The sequence below is a fragment of the Myotis daubentonii genome, chromosome 1 (assembly GCF_963259705.1).
Source record: "Myotis daubentonii chromosome 1, mMyoDau2.1, whole genome shotgun sequence".
NCBI lineage: Eukaryota > Metazoa > Chordata > Mammalia > Chiroptera > Vespertilionidae > Myotis > Myotis daubentonii.
In genome coordinates, this window is record NC_081840.1 from 224,904,131 (window position 1) to 224,927,128 (window position 22,998).

General features: G+C 36.3%; 1 protein-coding gene across 24 annotated transcripts in view; it reads left to right on the top strand.

The window, feature by feature from the left end:
* LOC132220886 (ligand-dependent nuclear receptor corepressor-like protein) overlaps positions 1–22,998 on the top strand; it is a 151,306-nt gene that overhangs the window by 103,032 nt on the left and 25,276 nt on the right. For 20 of the 24 annotated variants that reach the window (XM_059674565.1, XM_059674557.1, XM_059674548.1 and 17 more), the window contains 2 exons: positions 14,453–14,704; positions 16,489–16,579. In XM_059674565.1, coding sequence (XP_059530548.1) covers positions 14,453–14,704; positions 16,489–16,579 — 343 coding nt within the window. Of the gene's footprint in view, positions 1–14,452; positions 14,705–16,192; positions 16,391–16,488; positions 16,580–17,910; positions 21,502–22,998 lie in introns of those variants that run through there. The other 4 variants (XM_059674718.1, XM_059674728.1, XM_059674758.1 and 1 more) reach the window with 3 other exon arrangements.

Consider the following 22,998-nt stretch of genomic DNA (forward strand, 5'->3'; position numbering starts at 1 on the left):
GAAGTTTGCCCACCCCTCGTTAGGTTATTGGGTCATTAAATGTGAAAAAAAGAACTTTAACTATACTAGTATGTGTTTATAGCTATAAATTGTCCTCTAAGCACTGCTTTATTAGCTGTACCTCATACCTTTTAGTATGTAGTGTTTTCCTGTTCATTCAACTTTTAGTGTATTCTAATAACCCTTGTGACTCCATGTTTCATCCATTAGATATTTAGGAGTATGTTTTTCTATTTTCACATTTGTTAATTTCCCAAATTTCATTTTGTCCCTGATATTTTTTTCACTTCTTTAATTTTGAAAAACATTTTGTATATTTTTAATTTTTAAAAATTGATCGAGACTTGTTTTGTGATGTAACATATGGTCTGTCTTGGAGAATTTTCATGTGTACTTGATGAAAATAATATATTCTATTGTTTGGTATAGAAGGCTTTATATATGTCTGTTAGGCATAGTTGGTTTAGATATGTCTTCTGCTTGTTGATCTTTTGTCTACTTTTTTATCCATTATTAGAAGTAGTTTATTGAAGCGTCCAACTATTACTATTGAATATTCTATTTCTTCCTTTAAATATCTTAGTTTCTTCTTCATGTATTTTGGATTTTTCATTATAAAAAGACCTGTTTCTAATGACAGTTTTGTCTTAGAATAGATTTTGTCTGATATTAGTATAACCACCCTAGCATTCTTTTATTTTTTTAATCTTTATTGTTTAAAGTATTACATAGAGTATTACATATATTTCCTTTTTCCCCCATTGACCTCTCCCAGACCACCCCCACCACCCAGCACATGCCCTCACTCTCCCTAATGTCTTTGTGCATTGATTATGCTTATGTGCATGCATACAAGTCCTTTGGTTGATCTCTTCCCTCCCCCCACCCCTCCTCAACCCCACCTTATCCCCACCTTCCCTCTGAAGTTTGACGATCTGTTTGATGCTTCTGTCTCTGGATCTATTTTTGTTCATCAGTTTATGTTGTTCATTATATTCCACAAATGAGTGAGATCATGTGATATTTATCTTTCTCCGACTAGCTTATTTCGTTTAGCATAATGCTCTCCATGTCTATCCATGCTGTTGCAAATGGTAAGAGTTCCCTCTTTGTTACAGCAGCGTAGTATTCCATTGTGTAGCTATACCACGGTTTTCTAATCCTTTCATCTGCTGATGCGCACTTAGACTGTTTACAAATCTTAGCTATTATAAATTGTGCTGCTATGAACATAGGGGTGCATATATCCTTTCTGATTGGTGTTTCTGATTTCTTGGGATATATTCCTAGAAGTGGGATCACAGGGTCAAATGGGAGTTCCATTTTTAATTTTTTGAGGAAACTCCATATTGTTTTCCACAGTGGCTGCACAAGTCTACATTCCCACCAGCAGTCACTAGGGTTCCTTTTTCTCCGCATCCTTGCCAGCACTTGTCATTTGTTGATTTGTTGATGATAGCCATTCTGACAGGTGTGAGATGTTATCTCATTATCATTTTGATTTGCATCTCTCAGGTGATTAGTGACTTTGAGCATGTTTTCATGTCTCTTGGCCTTCTGTATGTCCACTTTCAAAAAGTGTACATTTAAGTCCTTTGACCATTTTTTGATTGAATTGTTTATCTCCCTTTTGTTAAGATGTCTGAGTTCCCTATAAATTTTGGAGATGAGGCCCTTATCAACACTAATAAAAGAGAAAAATGGTAATTGGCGTACGAGCTACCCTTTTCATTGGCTAATCAGGGCTATATGCAAATTAACTGCCAACTAAGATTGGCAGTTAACTGCCAACAAGATGGCGGTTAATTTGCATATGTAGGCACAATGCAGGGAGGCCAAAGGGAAAGCAGGAAGAAGCCCCCTGCCACTGACAGTGATTGGAAACCCAGGGGGGAGCTAAGAGGTGGGGGGCAGGGCAAAGGCGGCCCTGGGGCCGCCTTTGCCCTGCCCCCCAGCCATGATCGGAGAATCAGGCGCCTTTTCTGCCCTGGCCAGTGATAGCAGGAAGTAGGGGTGGAGCCAGCGATGGGAGCTGGGCACAGTCGAAGCTGGCAGTCCCGGGAGTTAGGGGCCCCTTGCCTGGGCCTAAAGCGAAGCCCATGATCGCGGGGCTGCTGCAGCTGCGGGTCCCCGCTGCCCGGGCCGGACGCCTAGGCCAGAGGCGTCAGGCCTGGGCAAGGGGCCGATCCTGCGATTGGAGGGTGATGGGGGTCAACGCCTGAGGGCTCCCAGTATGTGAGAGGGGGCAGGCTGGGCTGAGGGACACTCCCCCCCCACCACCACCCAGTGCACGAATTTCGTGCACCGGACCCCTAGTCAGATATAACATGCAGTGGCTTTCTTTCTTTTCTTAAAAATATATTTCATTGATTTTTTATAGAAAAGAAGGGAGAGGTATAGAGAGTTAGAAACATCTATGAGAGAGATCAATCAGCTGCCTCCTGCGTGCCCCCCACTGAGATGTGCCCACAACCAAGGCACATGCCCTTGACGGGAATCAAACCTGGGACCCTTCAGTCCACAGGCCGACGCTCTATCCACTGAGCCAAACCGGTTCAGCGGACTTTCTTGTTTGGTTGATGGTTTCCTTTGCTGTGAAGGAGCTTTTTATTTTGATGTAGTCCCATTTGTTTATTTTCTCCTTAGTTTCCTTTGCCCTAGGAGCTGTATCGGTAAAGATATTGATACAACATATGTCTGATACTTTGCTGCCTATGGATTCTTCAAAGATTTTTATGGCTTCCCATCTTATGTTTAAGTCCTTGATACATTTTGAGTTTGTTTTTGTGTATGGTGTGAGTTGGTGGTCTAGTTTCATATTGGGGGGCATGTATTTGTCCAATTTTCCCAACACCATTTATTGAAGAGACTGTCTTGACTCCATTGTATGCCCTTGCTTCCTTCATCAAATATTAATTGAGCATAGTGGCTTGGGTCAATTTCTGGGTTCTCTGTTCTGTTCCATTGGTCTATATGTCTGTTCTTGTGCCAATACCAGGCAGTTTTGAGAACACTGGCTTTGTAATATAGCTTGATATCTGGTATTGTGATCCCACCTACTTTGTTCATCTTTCTTAAGATTTCTGCAGGTATTCAGGGTCTTTTTTTATTCCATATGGATTTTTGGAGAATTTGTTCTAGGTCTCTGAAATATGCCATTGGTATTTTAATGGGGATTACATTGAATCTATAGGTTGTTTTGGGTAGTATGGACATTTTAATGATGTTGATTCTACCAATCCATGACTACGGTATATTCTTCATTTGTTTATGTCTTCCTCTATCTCTTTTTTCAATGTCCTATAGTTTTCCAAGTAAAGGTCTTTTACCTCCTTAGTTAGGTTTATTCCTAGGTATCTTAATTGTTTTATTGCAATGGTAAATGGGATTGTTTTTGTTTGTTTGTTTCTTTCTCTTTCTGTGAGTTCATTATTGGTGTATAAAAAAAACCCATAGATTTCTGAGTGTTAATTTTGTATCCTGCTACATTGTCAAATTCATTTATTAAATCTAGTAGTTTTTTTATGGAGTCTTTAGGGTTTTCTATGTACAATATCATGTCATCTGCGAATAATGACAGTTTTACTACTTCTTTTCCAATTTGGATGCCTTTTATTTCTTCTTGTCTGATCGCTATGGCTAGCACTTCCAGTACTGTGTCAAACAGAAGTGGTGAAAGTGGGCATCCCCGTCTTGTTCCTGTTCTTAGGGAGAATGCTTTTAGTTTTTGCCCATTGAGTATGATGTTGGCTGTAGGTTTGTCATATAAGGCTTTAATTATGTTGAAGTATGATTCCTCTATTTCCACTTTGCTGAGAGTTTTTATCAAGAAAGGATATTGTATTTTGTCAAATGCTTTTTCTGCATCAATTGATATGATTGTGATTTTTACCTCTCAATTTGTTTATGTGATGTATCACATTTATTGATATGCGGATATTATACCATCCTTGCATCCCCGGAATAAATCCCACTTGGTCATGGTGTAGGATCTTTCTAATGTAATGATGGCTCTGATTTGCTAGGATTTTGGTGAGAATTTTAACATCTATGTTCATCAGAGATATTGGCCTGTAATTCTCTTTGTAGTGACTTTATCCGGTTTTGGGATTAGGGTAATGCTGGCTTCATCGAAAGAGCTTGGAAGTGTTCCTTCCTCTTGAATTTTTTGGAATAGTCTGAGGAAAATAGGTTTTCGTTCTTCTTTGGATGTTCAGTAAAATTTTCCTGTGAAGCCGTCTGGCCCAGGGCTTTTGTTTTCTGGAAGTTTTTTGATTACTGCTTCAATATCCTCCATAGTTACTGGCCTATTCACTTTTTTTTTTATTCTCCCTGATTGAGTTTTGGAAGGTCATATTTTTCTAGGAATATGTCCATTTCTTCTAGGTTGGCCAGTTTGTTGAAATAGAGTTGTTCATAGTATTTTTTTTTAACAATCCTTTGTATTTCTGTCACCCTAGCATTCTTTTTTTTTTTTAATATATTTTATTGATTTTTTACAGAGAGGAAGGGAGAGAGATAGAAAGTTAGAAACATCGATGAGAGAGAAACATCCATCAGCTGCCTCCTGCACATCTCCTACTGGGGATGTGCCCGCAACCCAGGTACATGCCCTTGACGGGAATCGAACCTGGGACCTTCCAGTCCCCAGGCCGACGCTCTATCCACTGAGCCAAACCGGTTTTGGCACACCCTAGCATTCTTTTGGTTACTACTATTTACATGATACATCTGGACAATGCAATATTATTCAGCTTTAAAAAAAAAATGAGTAGTCAAGCGATGAAAAGACACGGACGAACCTTAAATGCATATTAGTAAGTGAAAGAAGTCAATCTGAGAAGGCTACCTACTATGTGATTCCCATTAGAAACAATGTAAATTTAATTAATCTGTTCCAGACCCCCAAATGATTCCTTGTTTTAACCTTTCTTATATACAGTGCATCTCTAATATATACTGTTCAACCTATAAATAAACACTTTTTTTCTTAAATTTTTCAAACTACCTTCTACTAGCCTTAAAGGAACCACTTTTGGCAGTCGTTCCAGGGGAGTCTTTCAGGTTAGCATGCAGAACATACATCACTACCTCTGAAATACTGTCACTGGCTTACTGCTTTTTGTTTATCCAAATCAACAATTCTCTGTGATCATTGCTTCTTTCAGACCCTTAGCAACATTAGCACTCTTGATGGCCTCTTTATGTTTTAAAATTGTGCTATTATTGATTTCACTAGCAACAAAAGCATTCTCTCCTTTGGTTGTTGCCAGGGAGAAGCTTTGTATCATGCTGAGGTATTAGCATGAAAGGGTTGTCAGCTCAAAAACCAAAGTTTGGTTCTACAACCCAGACATTTTTTTCTGTGAACAACTTGGTCGAGAACCAAATCATTCAAGATGAGAGATGTTCAAGATATGAGGTCTGACTGTATTTTCATCCTTTCTTTTAACATGATTGTGTCTTTAAATTTAAAGTGTCTCTTTTGGCAGCATATGGTTAGATTATACTTTCAATCCATTCTGCCAATCTTTTCCTTTTTATTTACATTTATTATAATTACTGGTAAGGTAGGATTTTCATCTCTCATTTTACTATTTATTTTAAGTGTTTTATATATTTTTTGTTTTCTCTATTTCTCCATTATTACTTTCTTTTGTGTTAAATAACAGTTTTCTAGTGTACCATTTTAATTATTTGTTTCTTTTACTGTATGGTTTTCAGTTACTTTCTTAGTGGTTGCCTTGGAATTATAATTAACATCTTAACAAACAGCAATCTAGTTCAGCTTAATACCTACTTACTATCAGTAGTATACAAAAACCTTGATTCTACATGTGTCCATTCCATTTCTCCTCCTTTATGTTGTATTGTCCTTTCTGTTATATCTTTAGATATTCTTTGTCCACCAAGACAGATTCATAATTATTGGTTTGTGCAGTTATCATCTAAATTAAATAGGAGGGAAAACATTAAAAACAAAAAAATACATTTATAGTCCTAGTTGGTTTGGCTCAGTGGTTAGAGTGTTGGCCCATGGACTGAAGGGTTGTGGTTCAGTTCTGGTCAAGGGAACATACCTTGGTTGCAGGCTCCACCCCTGGCCCCAGGAGGCAACTAAGCAATGTGTCTCTCTCACACTGATGTTTTTCTATCTCTCCCCCTCCCTTCCACTCTCTAAAACTCAATGGATAAATATCCTCCAGTGAGGATTAACAAAAAAAAATACATTTATAATTTTCAAATATGTTTATATTTTATTTTACCTATGTAGTTACTATACTGGTGCTTATTATTCCTTTGTGTGAATTTGCTTTACTGTCTAGTGCCCTTTCATTAGATCAGGTCTGCTAGCCAAAAAAAAAAAAAAAAAAATCTGTTATATTTGAGGATGTCTAAATTTCTCCTTTTTTTTATGCTAAAAATAGAATTCTTGGTTGACAGTCTTTCAATTCCTTGAATATGTCATCCCACTGTGACATCTGGACTTCATGACTTCTGATGTGGTATTGGCTGTAATCTCATTGAGGGTTCCTTGTTTGTGATGAATTGATTTTTTTCTTGTTGCGTTCAAGATTGACTCTGTCTTGGGTTTTTGATCCATTGGTTAGAATGCATCTAAATGTGTCTAAGTACATCCAAATGTGACTTCTCTTTCATTCCTCTTGAAGTTCATTGGGCTTTTCGGATATGTTAATAAATGTTTTTCATAAAATTTGGGACATCTTTTCTAATATTTGTGCCTCTTTTATCTCCTTCTGGGACTACCATTTGTGTATGTTGGTATACTTCACAGATCTCTGAGGCTCTGTTTAGATTTCTTCTTTAAAAGAGAACTTGGCATTGTCTTTATTTTTTTTCCTCCTTTTTTCCTTCTCCTCCCTTCTTCTTTTCTACCTATCTTACTACCTGCCTGATTTTCTTCCTTTATTCCCTTCTTCTTTCCATTCTCCCCTGAGACTGGATAAACTCAATTGGCCTACTTTCAAGCTCACTGATTATTTTTTCTGTCAATTGAAATCTGCTATTGTATCCATCTAATGAATTTTGCATTTTAGTTAGTGTACTTTTCAACTTCAGAATTTCTGTGTGGTTCTTTTTAAAAACTTCTGTTTATTTATATTTTTTATTTAGTGAGATGTTCTTCTGATGCTTTCCTTTATTCCTTTATACATGGTTTCTTTTAGTTCTTTGAACATATTTAAAATGGCTAATTTAAACTTTTTATCCAGTAGGTCCAATATCTCCACTTCCTCAGAGACATTTTCTATTGACTTTTTTCTTCCTTTGTATAGGCCAGTGGTTCTCAACCTGTGGGCCACGACCCCTTTGGGGGTCAAACGACCCTTTCACAGGGGTCACCTAAGACCATCCTGCATATCAGATATTTACATTACAATTCATAACAGTAGCAAAATTACAGTTATGAAGTAGCAACGAAAATAATTTATGATTGGGGATCACAACATGAGGAACTGTATTTAAAGGACTAGAAGGTTGAGAACCACTGGTATAGGCCTTACTTCTTGCTTTGCATTTCGCATAATGTTTTGTTTCAAAAACTGGATGTTTTAAATAATACAATGTGACAGCCATGGGAATCAGATTATCCCCCACCTCAGAGTTTGTTGTTGTTGCTGTGTGTTATTGTCACTTATTTGGTAAGTGACTTTCCTGGACTGATTTGTGAAGTCACTTTTCTTATTTTGTGGCCACTGACATTTCTTAGTTAGGTAGTTGTTAACTGTTGATTGAACAGAGATTTTCTTAAATTTCTAGGACCATGAGATTCTGTCTTTGCTTAGGAACTGTGAATGTGTTGGGGAAGGCTACCTCAGAACTATCATGGGAGGATAGGAATAGGGCAATTTGAAATGCTATATAGCTTGTTGTTTTTACAGAGATTTAACCAGTGTTCTTGAATAGACACTTTCTCAAAAGATTTTGGTTACTTCCAGAGTTCTTTGTTTGGAAGAGTGGAGTGAAATTCCTCCCACAAAACAATGAAAATGAAAAATTCAAATGATACCCAAAACTTTATTAAGAAGGTCAAATTTAGAGAAAACCCATCAGCTTTCTGAAGCATATTTTCCTGGTTGTTCCCCTGGTTTAGCCTTTGCTCAACCTTTCTTTTTTGTTAATCGTCACCTGAGGATATTTTTTCATTGATTTTTCAGAGAGAGAGGAGGGGGAGAGACAGAGAAACATCAATGTGAGAGAGAGAGACATTGATTGATTCCCTCCCGTATGGGGATTGAGCCTGCAACTGAGATATATGCCCTTGCCCAGAATCGAACCCAGGACCCTTCAGTCTGCAGCCCGATGTTCTATCCACTGAGCCAAACCAGCTAGGGCTCTCAAGCTTTCTAAATTTTAGACTCATTTACTATCTGTATTGACTGAAAATTTTCAAAACAATTAAGACCTGTTTTTTTGTTTATTTAATAGTCCTTTCTTTAGTATATATCTTTCTCCTTATATTTTACTACTAGAGATCCGGTGCACGAAATTCGTGCACAAGGGGGTGTCCTTCAGCCCGGCCTGCACTCTCTCCAATCTGGGACCCCTCGGGGGATGTCCGACTGCCAGTTTAGGCCACATCCCTCTCACAATCCGGGACTGCTGGCTCCTAACCACTTGCCTGCCTGACTGATTGCCCCTAAGCGCTTCTGCCTGCCTGCCCAATCACCCCCAACTGCCCTCCCCTGCCAGCCTGATGGCCCCAACTGCCCTCCCCTGCTGGCTGGTCGCCCCCAACTGCCCTCCCCTGCAGGCCTGTCACCCCTAACTTCCCTCCCCTGCAGGCCTGATCACCCCCAACTGCCCTCCCCTGCCGACCATCTTGTGACAATGCAAGGACCACCTCGGCTTTTATTAGTATAGATAATTAGCAAGAGGAAATCAAAAGGCATGTCAACACTTTGCTTAGAAATTTCCCTAAATAGATGACCCAATTCATTAGGCACATTTTTTACTTTCCAACTTACTACAAACAAGTATTGTCTTTTTGCCACTACATAAGTATATTCTTTCCTTCACTTTCCAATAACATTTACCTCATTTTTCTACAAGTCTTCACACTCCAGCTTTATCAAAGACCAGGAAGCTTCTATTCACAATTTCTTCAATGTATTTCAGACTTATATTTACTACTCTCCCCAAAGTCCACTGTCTAGTTTTAAAGCGATATGTACATTTTAGGTTTTAATACAGCAGCATCCCACCAATGTATACCATAATCTTATTATTTTTCTTTTACTGTTTAACAAATTACCTCCAATAGTTAGCAGTTTAAAATAACAAACATTTATTATCTCACATTTTCTCTGAGCCAGAAATCTGAGAGAGGCTCAGCTGGATGTTTCCGGCAGTTTTTCATTTGGCAGCAATCAAGGGGTCAGGTAGGTTGGCATCATATGGCATTTGATTGATCTGGAGTACCTTCTTCCAGTTTCCTTCATTTGGCTCAAGAATATCAAACTCTTATGAGCCTCAGTATAGGGTTGCTTACAGTATGGATTCCTCCAGAATTGGTAGTGAAAGAGAGAGAGATGCAAGGATGGAGTAAGGGTGGGAGCAGAGAGGAGGCAGCGAACATCAATATTCAGGAGTATCCAAGATAGAAACCACATCCTATCTAATAAAAGAGAAAAATGGTAATTGGCGTACGACGATACCCTTTTCATTGGCTAATCAGGGCTATATGCAAATTAACTGCCAACTAAGATTGGCAGTTAACGGCCAACAAGATGGCGGTTAATTTGCATATGTAGGCACAATGCAGGGAGGTGAAAGGGAAAGCAGGAAGAAGCCCCCTGCCACTGACAGTGATCGGAAACCCAGGGGGGAGCTAAGAGCTGGAGGGCAGGGCAAAGGCGGCCTTGGGGCCGCCTTTGCCCTGCCCCCCAGCCATGATTGGAGAATCAGGTGCCTTTGCCGCCCTGGCCAGTGATAGCAGGAAGTAGAGGTGGAGCCAGCGATGGGAGCTGGGCACGGTCGAAGCTGGCAGTCCCGGGAGCTAGGGGTCCCTTGCCTGGGCCTAAAGCGGAGCCCACAATCGCGGGGCCGCTGCAGCTGCGGATCCCTGCTGCCCGGGCCGGACGCCTAGGCCAGAGGCATTAGGCCTGGGCAGGGGCGGAGCCTGGAACCACGGGGAGCTGGGGGTCCCCTGCCAAGGCCTGACACCTCTGCCGGAGGCCTCAGGCCTGGTCAAGGGGCTGATCCGGTGATTGGTGATCAGAGGGTGATGAGGGTGAACTCCTCTGGCCGAGGCGTCAGGCCTGGGCGGGGGGCGGAGCCGGGGACTGGGGGGATATGATGGTCCCCTTGCCCAGGCCTGAAGCCTGGGTCAGAGGCGTCAGGCTTGGGCGGGGGGTGGAGCAAGCGATCAGAGGGAGATGGGGGTCCCCTGCCCAGGCATGATTCCTGGGCCAGAGGCCTCAGGCCTGGGTGGGGGCCAGAGCCAGTGATCAGGGGGAGATGGGGGTCCCCTGTACAAGCCTGAAACCTCTGGCGGAGGCGTCAGGCCTGGGCAAGGGGCCGATCCTGCGATTGGAGGGTGATGGGAGTCAACGCCTGAGGGCTCCCAGTATGTGAGAGGGGGCAGGCTGGGCTGAGGGACACTCCCCTCCCCACACACACCCAGTGCACGAATTTCGTGCACCGGGCCCCTAGTACCTATATAACCTAATATCAGAAATGAGTTACATTTCTGTGCTATGCTATTAATCACACATACCACCTCTGATACAATGTGGAAGGAACTACACAGCAGTAGGAAACCAAGATGTGGAAATCATTGCGGACGGTCTTGATACTGGCTACCCACAAAGAGCATGTTAAACTTTGAATTAATTAAATTTGAGAAAAGAAAAGATAGAGCAAAAATAAGTTTCTTCTGTCTTTTTTTTAAATATATTTTTTTTTTATTTCAGAGAGGAAGGGAGAGAGAGAGAGATAGAAGAAACATCAATGATGAGAGGAAATCATTGATTGACTGCCTTCTGCACACCACCTACTGGGGATTGAGCCCACAACCCGGACATGTGCCCTGCCCAGGAATCAAATCATGACCTCTTGGTTCATAGGTTGACACTCAACCACTGAGCCATACCAGCCAGGCTCTTCTGTCTTCTTGCGGGCAGTAGACACCATTTCCTAGTGGCAACGTTTTATCTTCTAGCCAAATATTTATTATTTGCCTGATCTTTCAAAACGAGTTTAATCCCTGGCCTAGATCTTTAATTAACTCATTTGCTTTATGTAATTATAATAGCTTGTACATGTAATTTAGAAGATTCATTAGCTAATTAGCAACTGAGCAGCATTTTTATTGTCTCTCTTTTTCTCTTTTTTATCCTATTTTTTAATTTATTTTTTGCCAAGTCCTTTGGTTTCACACATAGACTTATTCCCCAATATAAAGGGGCAAAATCTGAGTAGGTGAATTGAATAGAGTAATGATATCTATTCTGCATTAAAAACTTAGGTCTAAACTCAATCATATTCTGCTCTTTTTGGAAAATTTAATTATTTTAAATTTATAAGGTGACATTGATCAATAAATTACAGAACAGTTAACCAAAATACCTAGAAGTACATTCAGTATTTCCTTTTAACACATAATGTGAAGCAAAATTAGGTTTGAAAAAAGGTGAATAAGATTGTTCACAGAAACCTTCAAAGATTCCTGGAGGTAATAATCAAGTAATGGTATAAACTGAAATCCTTATGGGCAGCATGGAAATTTTTTGTTTTGGTAAATCACTTTATTTAGGTTACATGTGGTAATGGGCTATACCAGTGGTCGGCAAACTGCGGCTCGCGAGCCACATGTGGCTCTTTGGCCCCTTGAGTGTGGCTCTTCCACAAAATACCGACTTCGGCGCCTGGGCCACGAAGTTTCAATGGCACTGTACGTGTGCGCCCACAGGTGGTATTTTGTGGAAGAGCCACACTCAGTGGGCCAAAGAGCCGCATGTGGCTCGCGAGCCGCAGTTTGCCGAACACTGGGCTATACCAAAAAATATCACATGGGCTTAGCTATTATGTCCTTTTTATTTTCCCAGTTAATAATTTTATATTTGCCATAATATTTTTACTTATTTGACATCTTGTGATTTAAATAAAATATAATTGCTTAGCTTGCATCTTTTTATCTTGTTATTTCCACTATAATTAAGAGCTAATGTTTACCACACTGTAAAAATGTCAAGTATTTGAGCTGCAATCTCATATAATCTTAAAATATGTTGTGAGCACCCTGACTGGTTTGGCTCAATGGATAGAGCATCAGCCTGCAGACTGAAGGGTCCCAGGTTTGATTCCGGTCAAGGGCATGTACCTTGGTTGCGGACACATCCCCAGTAGGAGATGTGTGGGAGGCAGCTGATCGATGTTTCTAACTCTTTATCCCTCTCACTTCCTCTTTGTAAAAAATCAATAAAATATATATATATTTTTAAAAAATATGCTGTGAACAAGTCCTATTATGATTTTCAAGGTTCTGTTATTTCCTTTTTTGTGAACAAAGAAACTATAAAATGGAGATAAGCTAAGTCTATTTTTCTCTAGTACCCCCAAACCAATACTGTCTCTTTTTCCTACTGGGTCAAAGAATAAATGTAAAAGTTAAAATGTTAACTTTTTTAAATAGGCCCACAGTCCCTTTTCTCAGATGTTTCTTCTGAATTTTAAAATATTTTTTAAAGATGTAATATAATGGAAAAGTTTATTATGTAACATTTCCAGCTGGTTCAGCACCATTGATCAAATATATTTCTATTTCTGCAAGGACCATAAATAGATTCATGCTATCATAGGTCACTTTTTGCTACCAAATATGGAATTGATCATAGTGGAGGTATTTGTTGCCTCTTCTCACCTCCAAATAGTATGTTTTCAAACATTCTTGCATTTTAGAATCCGGGATCTGTAACAATAAATACTAGTTCAAAGATTTGCCTTCACATGTCTTAGGCAAGTTCTCCAGCTAATACTGAACCCTCAAACTAAAGAGAGTTGACCCTTCTGTCTCAAACAGCCCTGGATCAATGCAGACCTATTAACATAACACTGATCTGCCTGGGTGAGAGTTGAGGCATTTAAGGAGCATTGAACTAGTTACTAGTATCTCAAGAAGTAGGACCACTTCTGTGGAGCCTAATCAAGTATAATCATACTTCCCAATTTACCAGCCATTCTACCTTTGAAGGAACAGAGTAAATAAAAGCATTGGATTGAGGCCAGAAGTGTATGTGAAAAGCCACCAACAACCCCCCTCCCCAATACCAAAACTTTATCACTACTATATGCTGTGTTCATAACTGGTCTGTCCTTATGCTGTACCTCTCACTAAAATTATTCAACTGTTTTGACCTCTTGTACAAGTTTTAAGTAGAACTGAATATCATTGCTGATCATTATAGTTGTAGCTGATCAATATGTTTGGGGATCAAGGATTAATTAAGGCACTTAATAATGATATTGCCATTTTTATAGGAGAATCTTAGTATATGTTTGCTGAAACGTAGGAGTGAAATGTCATAATTCTACAATTTTTAGTATTTCTGCAAACTAAAAGAAGTTAAAAGAAAGTGAGTGTGGCAGAATGCTAACAATTCTTGAAACTTGGTCAAAGCTGTCTGTGTGATTATACTGTTCTTTATTTTATTGTTTCTGATTTAAATTTCTAAGTATAAAATGTTGAGGAAAGAAAAAAATCCAGCCCTAATCAGCTTGCCTCAGTGAATAGAGCGTCGGCCTGCAGACTAAGGGTCCCGGGTTTGATTCCAGTCAAGGGCACATGCTGGGGTTGTGGGCTCGATCCCTAGAAAAGTGCATGCAGGAGGCAGCCGATCAATGATTCTCTCTCATCATTGATGTTTTTCTCTCTCCCTTTCTCTCTGAAATCAATAAAAATATATTTAAAAAGAAAAATAAATCCTTGATGATGACATTTAAACTGTATAAGAAATGCATATTTGACAGAATTGAAGAATTAAATAGTAATTAACAATCATGAAAGTTTAGATGTTTTCTTTAATAGTTAATGCATGCACTTAGTATATTAAGTTAAAATTTATTTGGTTATATATAGTTTATATTCACATACTAAAGTGTTTTAATATCTAGTAGAACACATTTAAATTAAAACTCTAAAAATTGGACATATTGCTGAGCTTTCTATGTCTTAATTTCTTACTTATATTTTAGTTTGTGAACAAAAATGTTATTTTGAAGAAATGGTTAAATGTGCCAAGTTTGAAGTTGTTATCATAATACTAATTAAATCTACAGGGTTTCTATTGCAAAGTCCTAGGAACCATTAGCAATTACAGACTGACACTAAAAAGACTTCTGAAATTATTAATTTGTAATAAAAATGATAAGTTTAAATATTGGTATTTTGTGTTTCCGTTTTTAATGCTTATTATACTTATTTCTTCTCTAGATCTTCCTCAGAACTGTGATCCTAACATTCCCCTAGTTGCTCAGGAATTAATGAAAAAGATGATACGTCAGTTTGCAATTGAGTATATTTCAAAAAGTGGTAAAATTCAAGAGAATAGAAATGGTTCAATTGGACCAAGTCTAATATGTAAAAGTATCCAAATGAACCAAGCAGAAAACTCCCTTCAGGAAGAACAGGAAGGCCCCTTAGACCTCACTGTGAATCGAATGCAAGAACAAAATACTCAGCAAGGTAAGACTTTTTGTGTTTGCGTAATATATAATTTTATGTTTTAATATTCTTAAATATATGTAATGTTATATTTATAGATAAACTTTACAAGTAATATTACTTGTGATTAGCCTATGTAATATGGACTAGCAAGAAGTGCTAAATTTGAGCTTTTGTATTGCATTTGACTTTTGTTTATAAAAAAAGAAATTTGAGTTGCTCTCAATCTCTTTTCATAATAAAGTATATGGTGAAAGAATCCTAAAAAGCAACTTAAAAGCAAAGTATACAATAAAGAGATGTATATGATAAAAATTATTTTTAAAAATATACAGCTGAGAACATTTAGTAAACACTTCCTATTCAGTTTTTTACACTTAGTTGAAAAACAAAAAGAAATTTATTTATCTTCAATTGTTGATGTAACTGGGGAAAAAGAAAAGGTAATATGTGATAAATATAATGTAATCTTGTACTTAACTATATAGAGATCTGTTTTTCATAAGAGCCTGAATGATGAGAACTATATTGGATTTATCTAATAGTTGATTGAAAGAAGAGCCATAATTTACAGAGGAAAGGAGGCAGGGGCCTTTTAAGTGCTTATACAGGATACCAAATAAGTGTTTGACTCAAAAAGATAAAACAAGTAGCTTTTATTAACACAAGTTAAGAAAATTATTGTCAATCCTTGAAGCCAGAAAAATATCAGCTTACTCTTCTTTGTTTGTTTTTAAGGAGCCCTTATCCTCAATCTAAAATATGTTGGGTGGTGATGGGGTGGTGTATGTATGACTTATCTCACTAGGTCCTAAGCACCATGAGAATAGGTACTTTGTATGCCATTTTTACTGCTGCTCTCCAAATTCTTAAAATAGTGCTTTGCACATACTAAGCACTCAATAAAATTATTATTGAATTATGCATAGTATGTTATGGGCGAGATATGTTCTTATTTTTTTCATCTTTGTGTCTTGCTAGGGCACGTAAGTATTAAGTAGATTTGTATAATAATAGTAAAACCCACTTGATTGTTTTTTAAAAACCCAGCAGTATTTTTGAGTATATTTTTAAGCATATGTTTTTTATAATGACTCCTTTCTTACAGTTTAAATTTTCAATTTTTAGCTGTCGGTAAAGATATAGTAGTATTAACAGTATTATTTATTGATGTGTTATAAATTCATAGTTTATTTTTATTCTCCTTGATCCTGAAGTTGTCCTATTACAGTATATCTGAATCATTGAAATCTTACTCATGTAAATTCACTATTATAACAGTAATTAAAAATAACTACCTTTTAATAACAAATATTTAGGCAGTGTTTTGTAGCTGCTATTTTTCCTAAAGTGTTATATTGTTATAAGTTATATCTTCATTCAATCACGTATATAACCATGACATATTATATAGGCACTGACTCAACTGTTGTTCATTTCAGTTGTTTAAAATAGTAAAATTTTACACTGTAATTTCTAAAAACACACTGGTTATGCAGAGTCACAGTTTACCTAAAGTATATGTTCCACATATTGTTAGTTCTAATAAATGCTAATTATTGTTCTTACTTATTATCATATTTTCTATGCTCTCTTTTGTGCAATTGACATCATTCCTACTTTCCCAAAGCATCATCTGGGCAGCCTTGAATAGAAACAGTCATGGATGAGCAGTCAGATGGCTGTGCACTGCAAACAGTGGGAAAGGTGACAAAGGGTTGATTTTAAACAGGTTTTATATCATAGCCTGTTTGTTTCATTAATCTGTTACAAATATAAAGTTTTTTCTCTTGCAAAAATTATAGGGGATGGAGTGTTAGATCTCTCTACAAAGAAAATCAGCATAAAATCTGAAGAGTCATCCATATGTGATCCTTCTGAAAATTCAATGGCTGGGTAAGCAATATCCAGGAAATATAACTTAATATTAATATAAAATTATCTCTGCAGAGAACTCGTAATGCTACTCTGAGTAGATTGACATATATAGTTTTCTCCAGAGGCTTTGTCACTCATAAGTGTTTGTCTCTCATACCTTCCATTTTGTCCTTTCTCTTTCTTTTTTATTCTTTCTGTTAAAGAAAAGTTATCAGAACAATCACCAAACTTTAGTTCATGTTACTAAAATGAACTACCAACTTAACCATAGAATACAAACTAAGAAGCAGGACAAGTAAAGAGGATTTAAATTCCATATTCAGGAGACAAATTTAAGGGAAATACGTAATTTCACTATTTAATTTTTTAAAACAATAAATTTTAAAAGTACTGTACTTACTAATTCTTATAGTTAGTTTATAGTGTTTGTGTTTTTTTCCATTATGCTTTAGGCGTGGTGGCAGACTATGTAATATATCTAGTAATCACCACAAAAAGTCCTTCAATGCTTTGATTAAAATCTGTTACTAAATTAATAAGTAATTAGTAGTGAAATGCTGTTCTGTTGGATTTTTGGATTTTTTTTTGTAACTTGCATCTTCCCATTAACAAACTACACAGAAAGCTTTTTTGTCACATTTAAATCTTAGATGTAGAGTCTAATTTGTTTAAACTAAAGCTGTAGTAGGTTTTGAATCATGAGGTAAATTAAGCTTTCTGTTTGAGAAACTTTGAAATTACAACGATACATTGGAAATAGAAAAAAACATTTACAAAATCTAAAATTATTTTACCCAAATATAACTTATCTACTTGTTTCCAATTGTAAGTTTTTGTCTAGAGGAAAATGGGTCTTGTGGAAATATGAGATATTGTGTTTGGAAGTATTATTACTGCTACAAATTTCCTTTAAAGGGGTTGACTCTTTTATTACTTGTTTAGTGGTAACGTCACGTTTCTACTAACAAAAACTCCTTTAGGATTTGGGTTGGGTTTTTTTTTTTTATAATGGATCTCTAATTGTACAAGTAAAAAATCTAAGTGTTGCTCTGCAAGCATCTGTCAGGAATAGCAACATCATGAGAATATTTTTACAAATACTGAATTAGGATTTTATGTTCTTGGAAGGTCTGCCTGTTGAGGCCACCGTATGATTGACACATTGTCCTACCAGGACTGTAGCGTTTGCTTTGATAAGGAGTAACTACTACATCTCACAGACTTAAAAGTGTATAAGCAGTGATGTTACCTAAGCAAGGAGTATAATAAAGGAGTGGACCCTCCCCTTCCATAGCTGTGTGAGAGTCTCTCATGCATCAGTTTACCATCGTTTCATTCCATCCATCCAGGAGACTACACAGAAACAGAGAGGACTATGTGGAAAGAAGTGCTGAGTTTGCAGATGGTTTGCTCTCAAAAGCTTTGAAAGACATTCAGTCTGGAGCACTGGACATAAATAAAGCAGGCATACTTTATGGCATACCTCAAAAAACTTTACTTCTCCACTTAGAAGCCTTACCAGCAGGGAAGCCTGCATCTTTTAAAAACAAAACTCGAGATTTCAATGATAGCTATTCATATAAAGACAGTAAAGAAACTTGTGCAGTGCTGCAGAAAGTAGCCTTGTGGGCAAGAGCTCAAGCAGAGCGCACAGAAAAAAGTAAACTCAATCTACTTGAAACCTCAGAATTAAAATTCCCAACAGCTTCCAGTTACCTCCATCAGTTAACTCTACAGAAAATGGTTACTCAATTTAAAGAAAAAAATGAAAGCCTACAATATGAAACTTCACATCCTACTGTACAGTTAAAAATTCCTCAGCTACGAGTAAGCTCTGTTTCAAAACCACAACCTGATGGTCCTGGTCTGCTGGATGTTGTGTATCAAGTTTCCAAAACCTCTCCCGTCCTTGAAGGATCAGCTCTCCAAAAACTGAAAAATATACTCCCTAAACAGAACAAAATAGAATGTTCTGGGCCCATAACTCACTCAAGTGTTGACTCTTATTTTATACATGGGGACCTCTCTCCTTTGTGTCTTAATTCTAAAAATGGAACAGTTGATGGAACCTCTGAAAATACTGAAGATGGATTGGATCGAAAAGATAATAAGCAGCCCAGGAAAAAACGTGGCCGTTATCGGCAATATGATCATGAAATAATGGAAGAGGCTATTGCAATGGTAATGAGCGGAAAAATGAGTGTTTCCAAAGCACAAGGAATTTATGGGGTACCTCACAGCACTTTAGAATACAAGGTAAAAGAAAGATCTGGAACACTGAAGACTCCTCCGAAGAAGAAACTCCGATTACCAGACACTGGGTTATATAATATGACAGATTCAGGGACTGGCAGCTGCAAAAACAGCAGCAAGCCTGTGTAGATTACTTGTTAGGAAAATGTTTGTGTGTGTGTGTTTGTGTGTGTGTGTTTGCGTGTGTGTGTGTGTGCACAGGTGTGTATTTGTATGTCTATATGCACACATGTGGGAAATACAGATGCTCACTCTGACAGGAGACATGAAATTTTACAGTTCAAAAACCACTTACATGCCTTTTGAAAAAAAGTTTTATTCAGGGTTTTCACTGTGGACAGATTATATAATTGCTTACTTCTGATAGTTTGTATTTAATCCTTGTATAAATAGGTGAAAAAGATTCAGGTTTTCTTTAGTAGTCAATAGCATAAAGCATTGTGGGAAAACAAGTAATTGTCAAGTGAAACATTTTTATTGGTGAAAGACCACTCCAGCCATTCAGTTGAACCATCTTATAATGGAAAGATGATACTAATCGTTTGTAGACATTTTAATATAACATACTTACAGTGATTGTAAGTATGTCAAACAACCAATCAAAGTTTAAATAGAGACCTATCTCCATACTAAGAAAAATTAATATATACAGTATTAGTACACTGTAGTGCATTCTATGAAATATGAAATGCACTCAAGTGCATCCACCAGGAATTGAAAAGAAAACCTTAAATTATATATATAATGAAATTCAATATTTATCATTTAATAGTTGATTTAGCAGGATGCTGGGGTTTATAAGATATATGCTTTTTTTTAAAAACTGACACATGGTTAACCCCAGCAGCTATAGAATTCTTTAATATAAGGTGGAATACTAAGAACAAAAAGTAATTTAAATTTAATTATTAAAATAATTTAATTTTGTTTTTTATTTGAAAAATAAGCTAATTTGTAAGGTTAGAAAAGAAAGTTGGAATGCAACTTAGAGCATGTTTATAATGTGCACAGAAAAAGCTTGAGAATGATAATTTTGGTTTAAATGTGCTGGTTAGTTGATGTTATGACTACTTTAAATTTTAAGGATTGTGATACACTCCTACTATTGAAAAACCTCAGTGTAACTTTAATATATTTGCTGCTGTGACATTTCAAAACATTTTCAGTTTATCAAAATGAATTACAGATTTCATTTTGGTGGGCGAAACATTATCATTTTGCTAATAACCAAATTTGCAGTTTGTTCAGGGTTTTGAATAGATTTACAAATATTTAACACTGAAGCTGTTTTGAACTTTCAGTAATGTAAACTCTACTAATTGGGTAGTTAGAAGCTGGGCAGTGCATTTTAACTTTTACCAGACTCGTAGAGAGACCAGTAATTTTTATATAGCAGTTTAAAAATGTGGTTCAGAGTATCCATGTTGGTTTTATGGAGTATGCCGTTTTAGTAGTAAAATATTATATTATAAAGCATGTGCCTCCATTTAAAGAATGGGGATTTGCTTCATATATTCAAAATTCTCTGAGTGCCCCTTTTCTCTGTTAAAATTCAGGTTTTAATCATTTCTCTAAGCCACTTTTTGTAAATCCAAAAGCTAAATTTAAAAAAAAAAAGTGCACCTTGTCAAATACTTGTGTTTTTACACTTGTGTTTGTGTGTATCTAATAATCACATATACATGTAATACTAAAGAGATTTTCAGCTATTACATTTTAAAACTGCTTACATATGTTTAAAGAAACTGAAGAGTGGGAACTAAACAAGTAGTTATTTGGTCTCTTAGATCTACACTGAACACTCTTTAGCTATTAATGTTACCTGCATAGTAGGGTATGATGAATCCTCTTGCTCTTTTCTTTTTCAAGAAAGTATACATAATAGATTGCAAAACAGCAGATGTCAGGGTCATCTTTCTTTTTAAAGAATTAAGCCATATTTTGTGAGGGCCAGAACTTGGATTATTTAATCTATTACCCCACTTCCCACTAAAAAACAAAGTTAAAAATAAAGTAATGTTTCAACACAATTTTATTGACCTCTTTATACAGAATTTTACTTGCAAAAATTTGGGGGCTTGAATGCATTACATAACATTTGTATTGTATTGAGCTTTTTTATTCCTCACAGTATATTTACATTAACAAATTGATTGAGAAGTTTATAGTGAAGGGATACTTAACAGAACTCTTTTATATCATTTAAAAGATGACCTGACCAAAAACTTTACAGGATTCATAAAATCAGGGATCATTTTGCTATTGACTTCACAGTGATCAGTAGTTTTATAGGTAATATTATAGTTAATTTGCAGCATTTTAGTACTTGTATTATTTATTTTTGGTCAGAAATAGTAAATTAAATATTTTTTGATAGTTTATAGGTAATAACCCATGACTTTTAAAAGAAAGTGTTTCTAATTATTGAGTTAACTTTTGATTATACAAACTAGGAAAGGCAGGGAAATTTATGGGTTCCCCTTCTCCCCAGTGATTCTATTAAGATGTTCTTTATGTTAAACTTTCAAAGTACCTTATGAATTTAGTTACCAGTTACTATTTATCAATTGACAATTTTCTGAAATATCCAGTTTCAGCAGACTTTTAATGAAGGTGAAAGCAAACCTTATGTGCTTTCTACTTATTTGAATGTTCCTCAAGTATTTTATATTTAAAAAAAAAAAGAAGAAGGAAAAGAAAAAACAGTGCCTCTGTTTTTAGAAAACTACTGTTCAGTAAAGTTGTTTAAACCACTTCTGGTAGCTAATGACAATTTTATATTAAATTGTATACTAACTTTAGTGAGACTGATTTTTTTAGTTTACAGTACAAATACTTGTATTTGTTTTTTAATTGCAGTATTTTCATTGTCGCAGTAATTTAGTAAAACTCTGTGCTGCCTTGATTTTGACAGATTTTGTTAATATAAACTGATTGTTAGGCAATTAGTTATATTTATGCATAAATCAATTGCACTATAATTCATGAATTATTTATTACAATATTTTCTAATGAATTCATGTATCTGTCTTGTGTTGTAATGTACTGTAATTCTGTTCCTACTTTGTGTTGTTATATATCTAAATCTGATTGTATGAATTTTAATTGTTCAGTTAACGTGTTTCTAGGTTGTAATTTGTAGTAAAGCACTTCAATGCTTTTGCACTTAAATTTACAACACTGTTTGTGTGTGATTGATTTACTCATTCAGTAAAAGAAAAAAAAGAAAAGCAAAGAAAAAGACTGACTACACTGACTTCTTTAATCATTTTAGGAAGCAATTTTATTAATATTAAATATTAGAAATTGACTTTCTCCAAAACTATCTCAACAACAAAACTTGTAATGGGCAAAACGGATAGTAACATAGAAAGGATAGGCAGGGTGTTTTGGTTTCTAAATCAAATAGCAAAAGGTTTGAAACTTTCTTAGCATTCAAAAAAAGGCATCTATGAAAGGTACAATCTTAGAACCTTTATGTAATCATTTGGGAATAAATTCTAGATTGTAGACGTATGTGTATTCAACTATTTTTTATATTAGGTTTCATATATTGGGTTTTGAGATTTTAACATGCATTAAATATGAAAAAATTTTGAAGACAAGCATATTGTGTAGTTTTATGATTTGAGGACTTAGTTATCTAATAACTGAATCTAATCTAATCTGAATATCTAATTAGGAACTTTATTAAGCTATTCTTCATATAGCATTAGGTGGAAATTACTAGCCACTGTGGTTTTTTTTTTAAAATATATTTTATTGATTTTTTACAGAGAGGAAGGGAGAGAGATAGAGAGTTAGAAACATCGATGAGAGAGAAACATCGATCAGCTGCCTCCTGCACATCCCCCACTGGGGAAGTGCCCGCAACCCAGGTACATGCCCTTGACCAGAATCGAACCTGGGACCTTTCAATCCGCAGGCCGACGCTCTATCCACCGAGCCAAACCGGTTTCGGCCACTGTGGTATTTTTTAAATGTCATTAATAGAAGTAATAAACTGAATAAGAAACTCTTTTAAAAGATAGATATCCTTAGAATGTCAGAAGAGAAATATAAAAATCTTGTGGTGGTTTTCAAGATTATTGCAGTTCAGAATAGTTAACACTAGTCATTAGTTTTTATTATTTTACTTGGCTTTACTAATAGAAAAAATCACTTAAGCATTTCAGGAACTATTA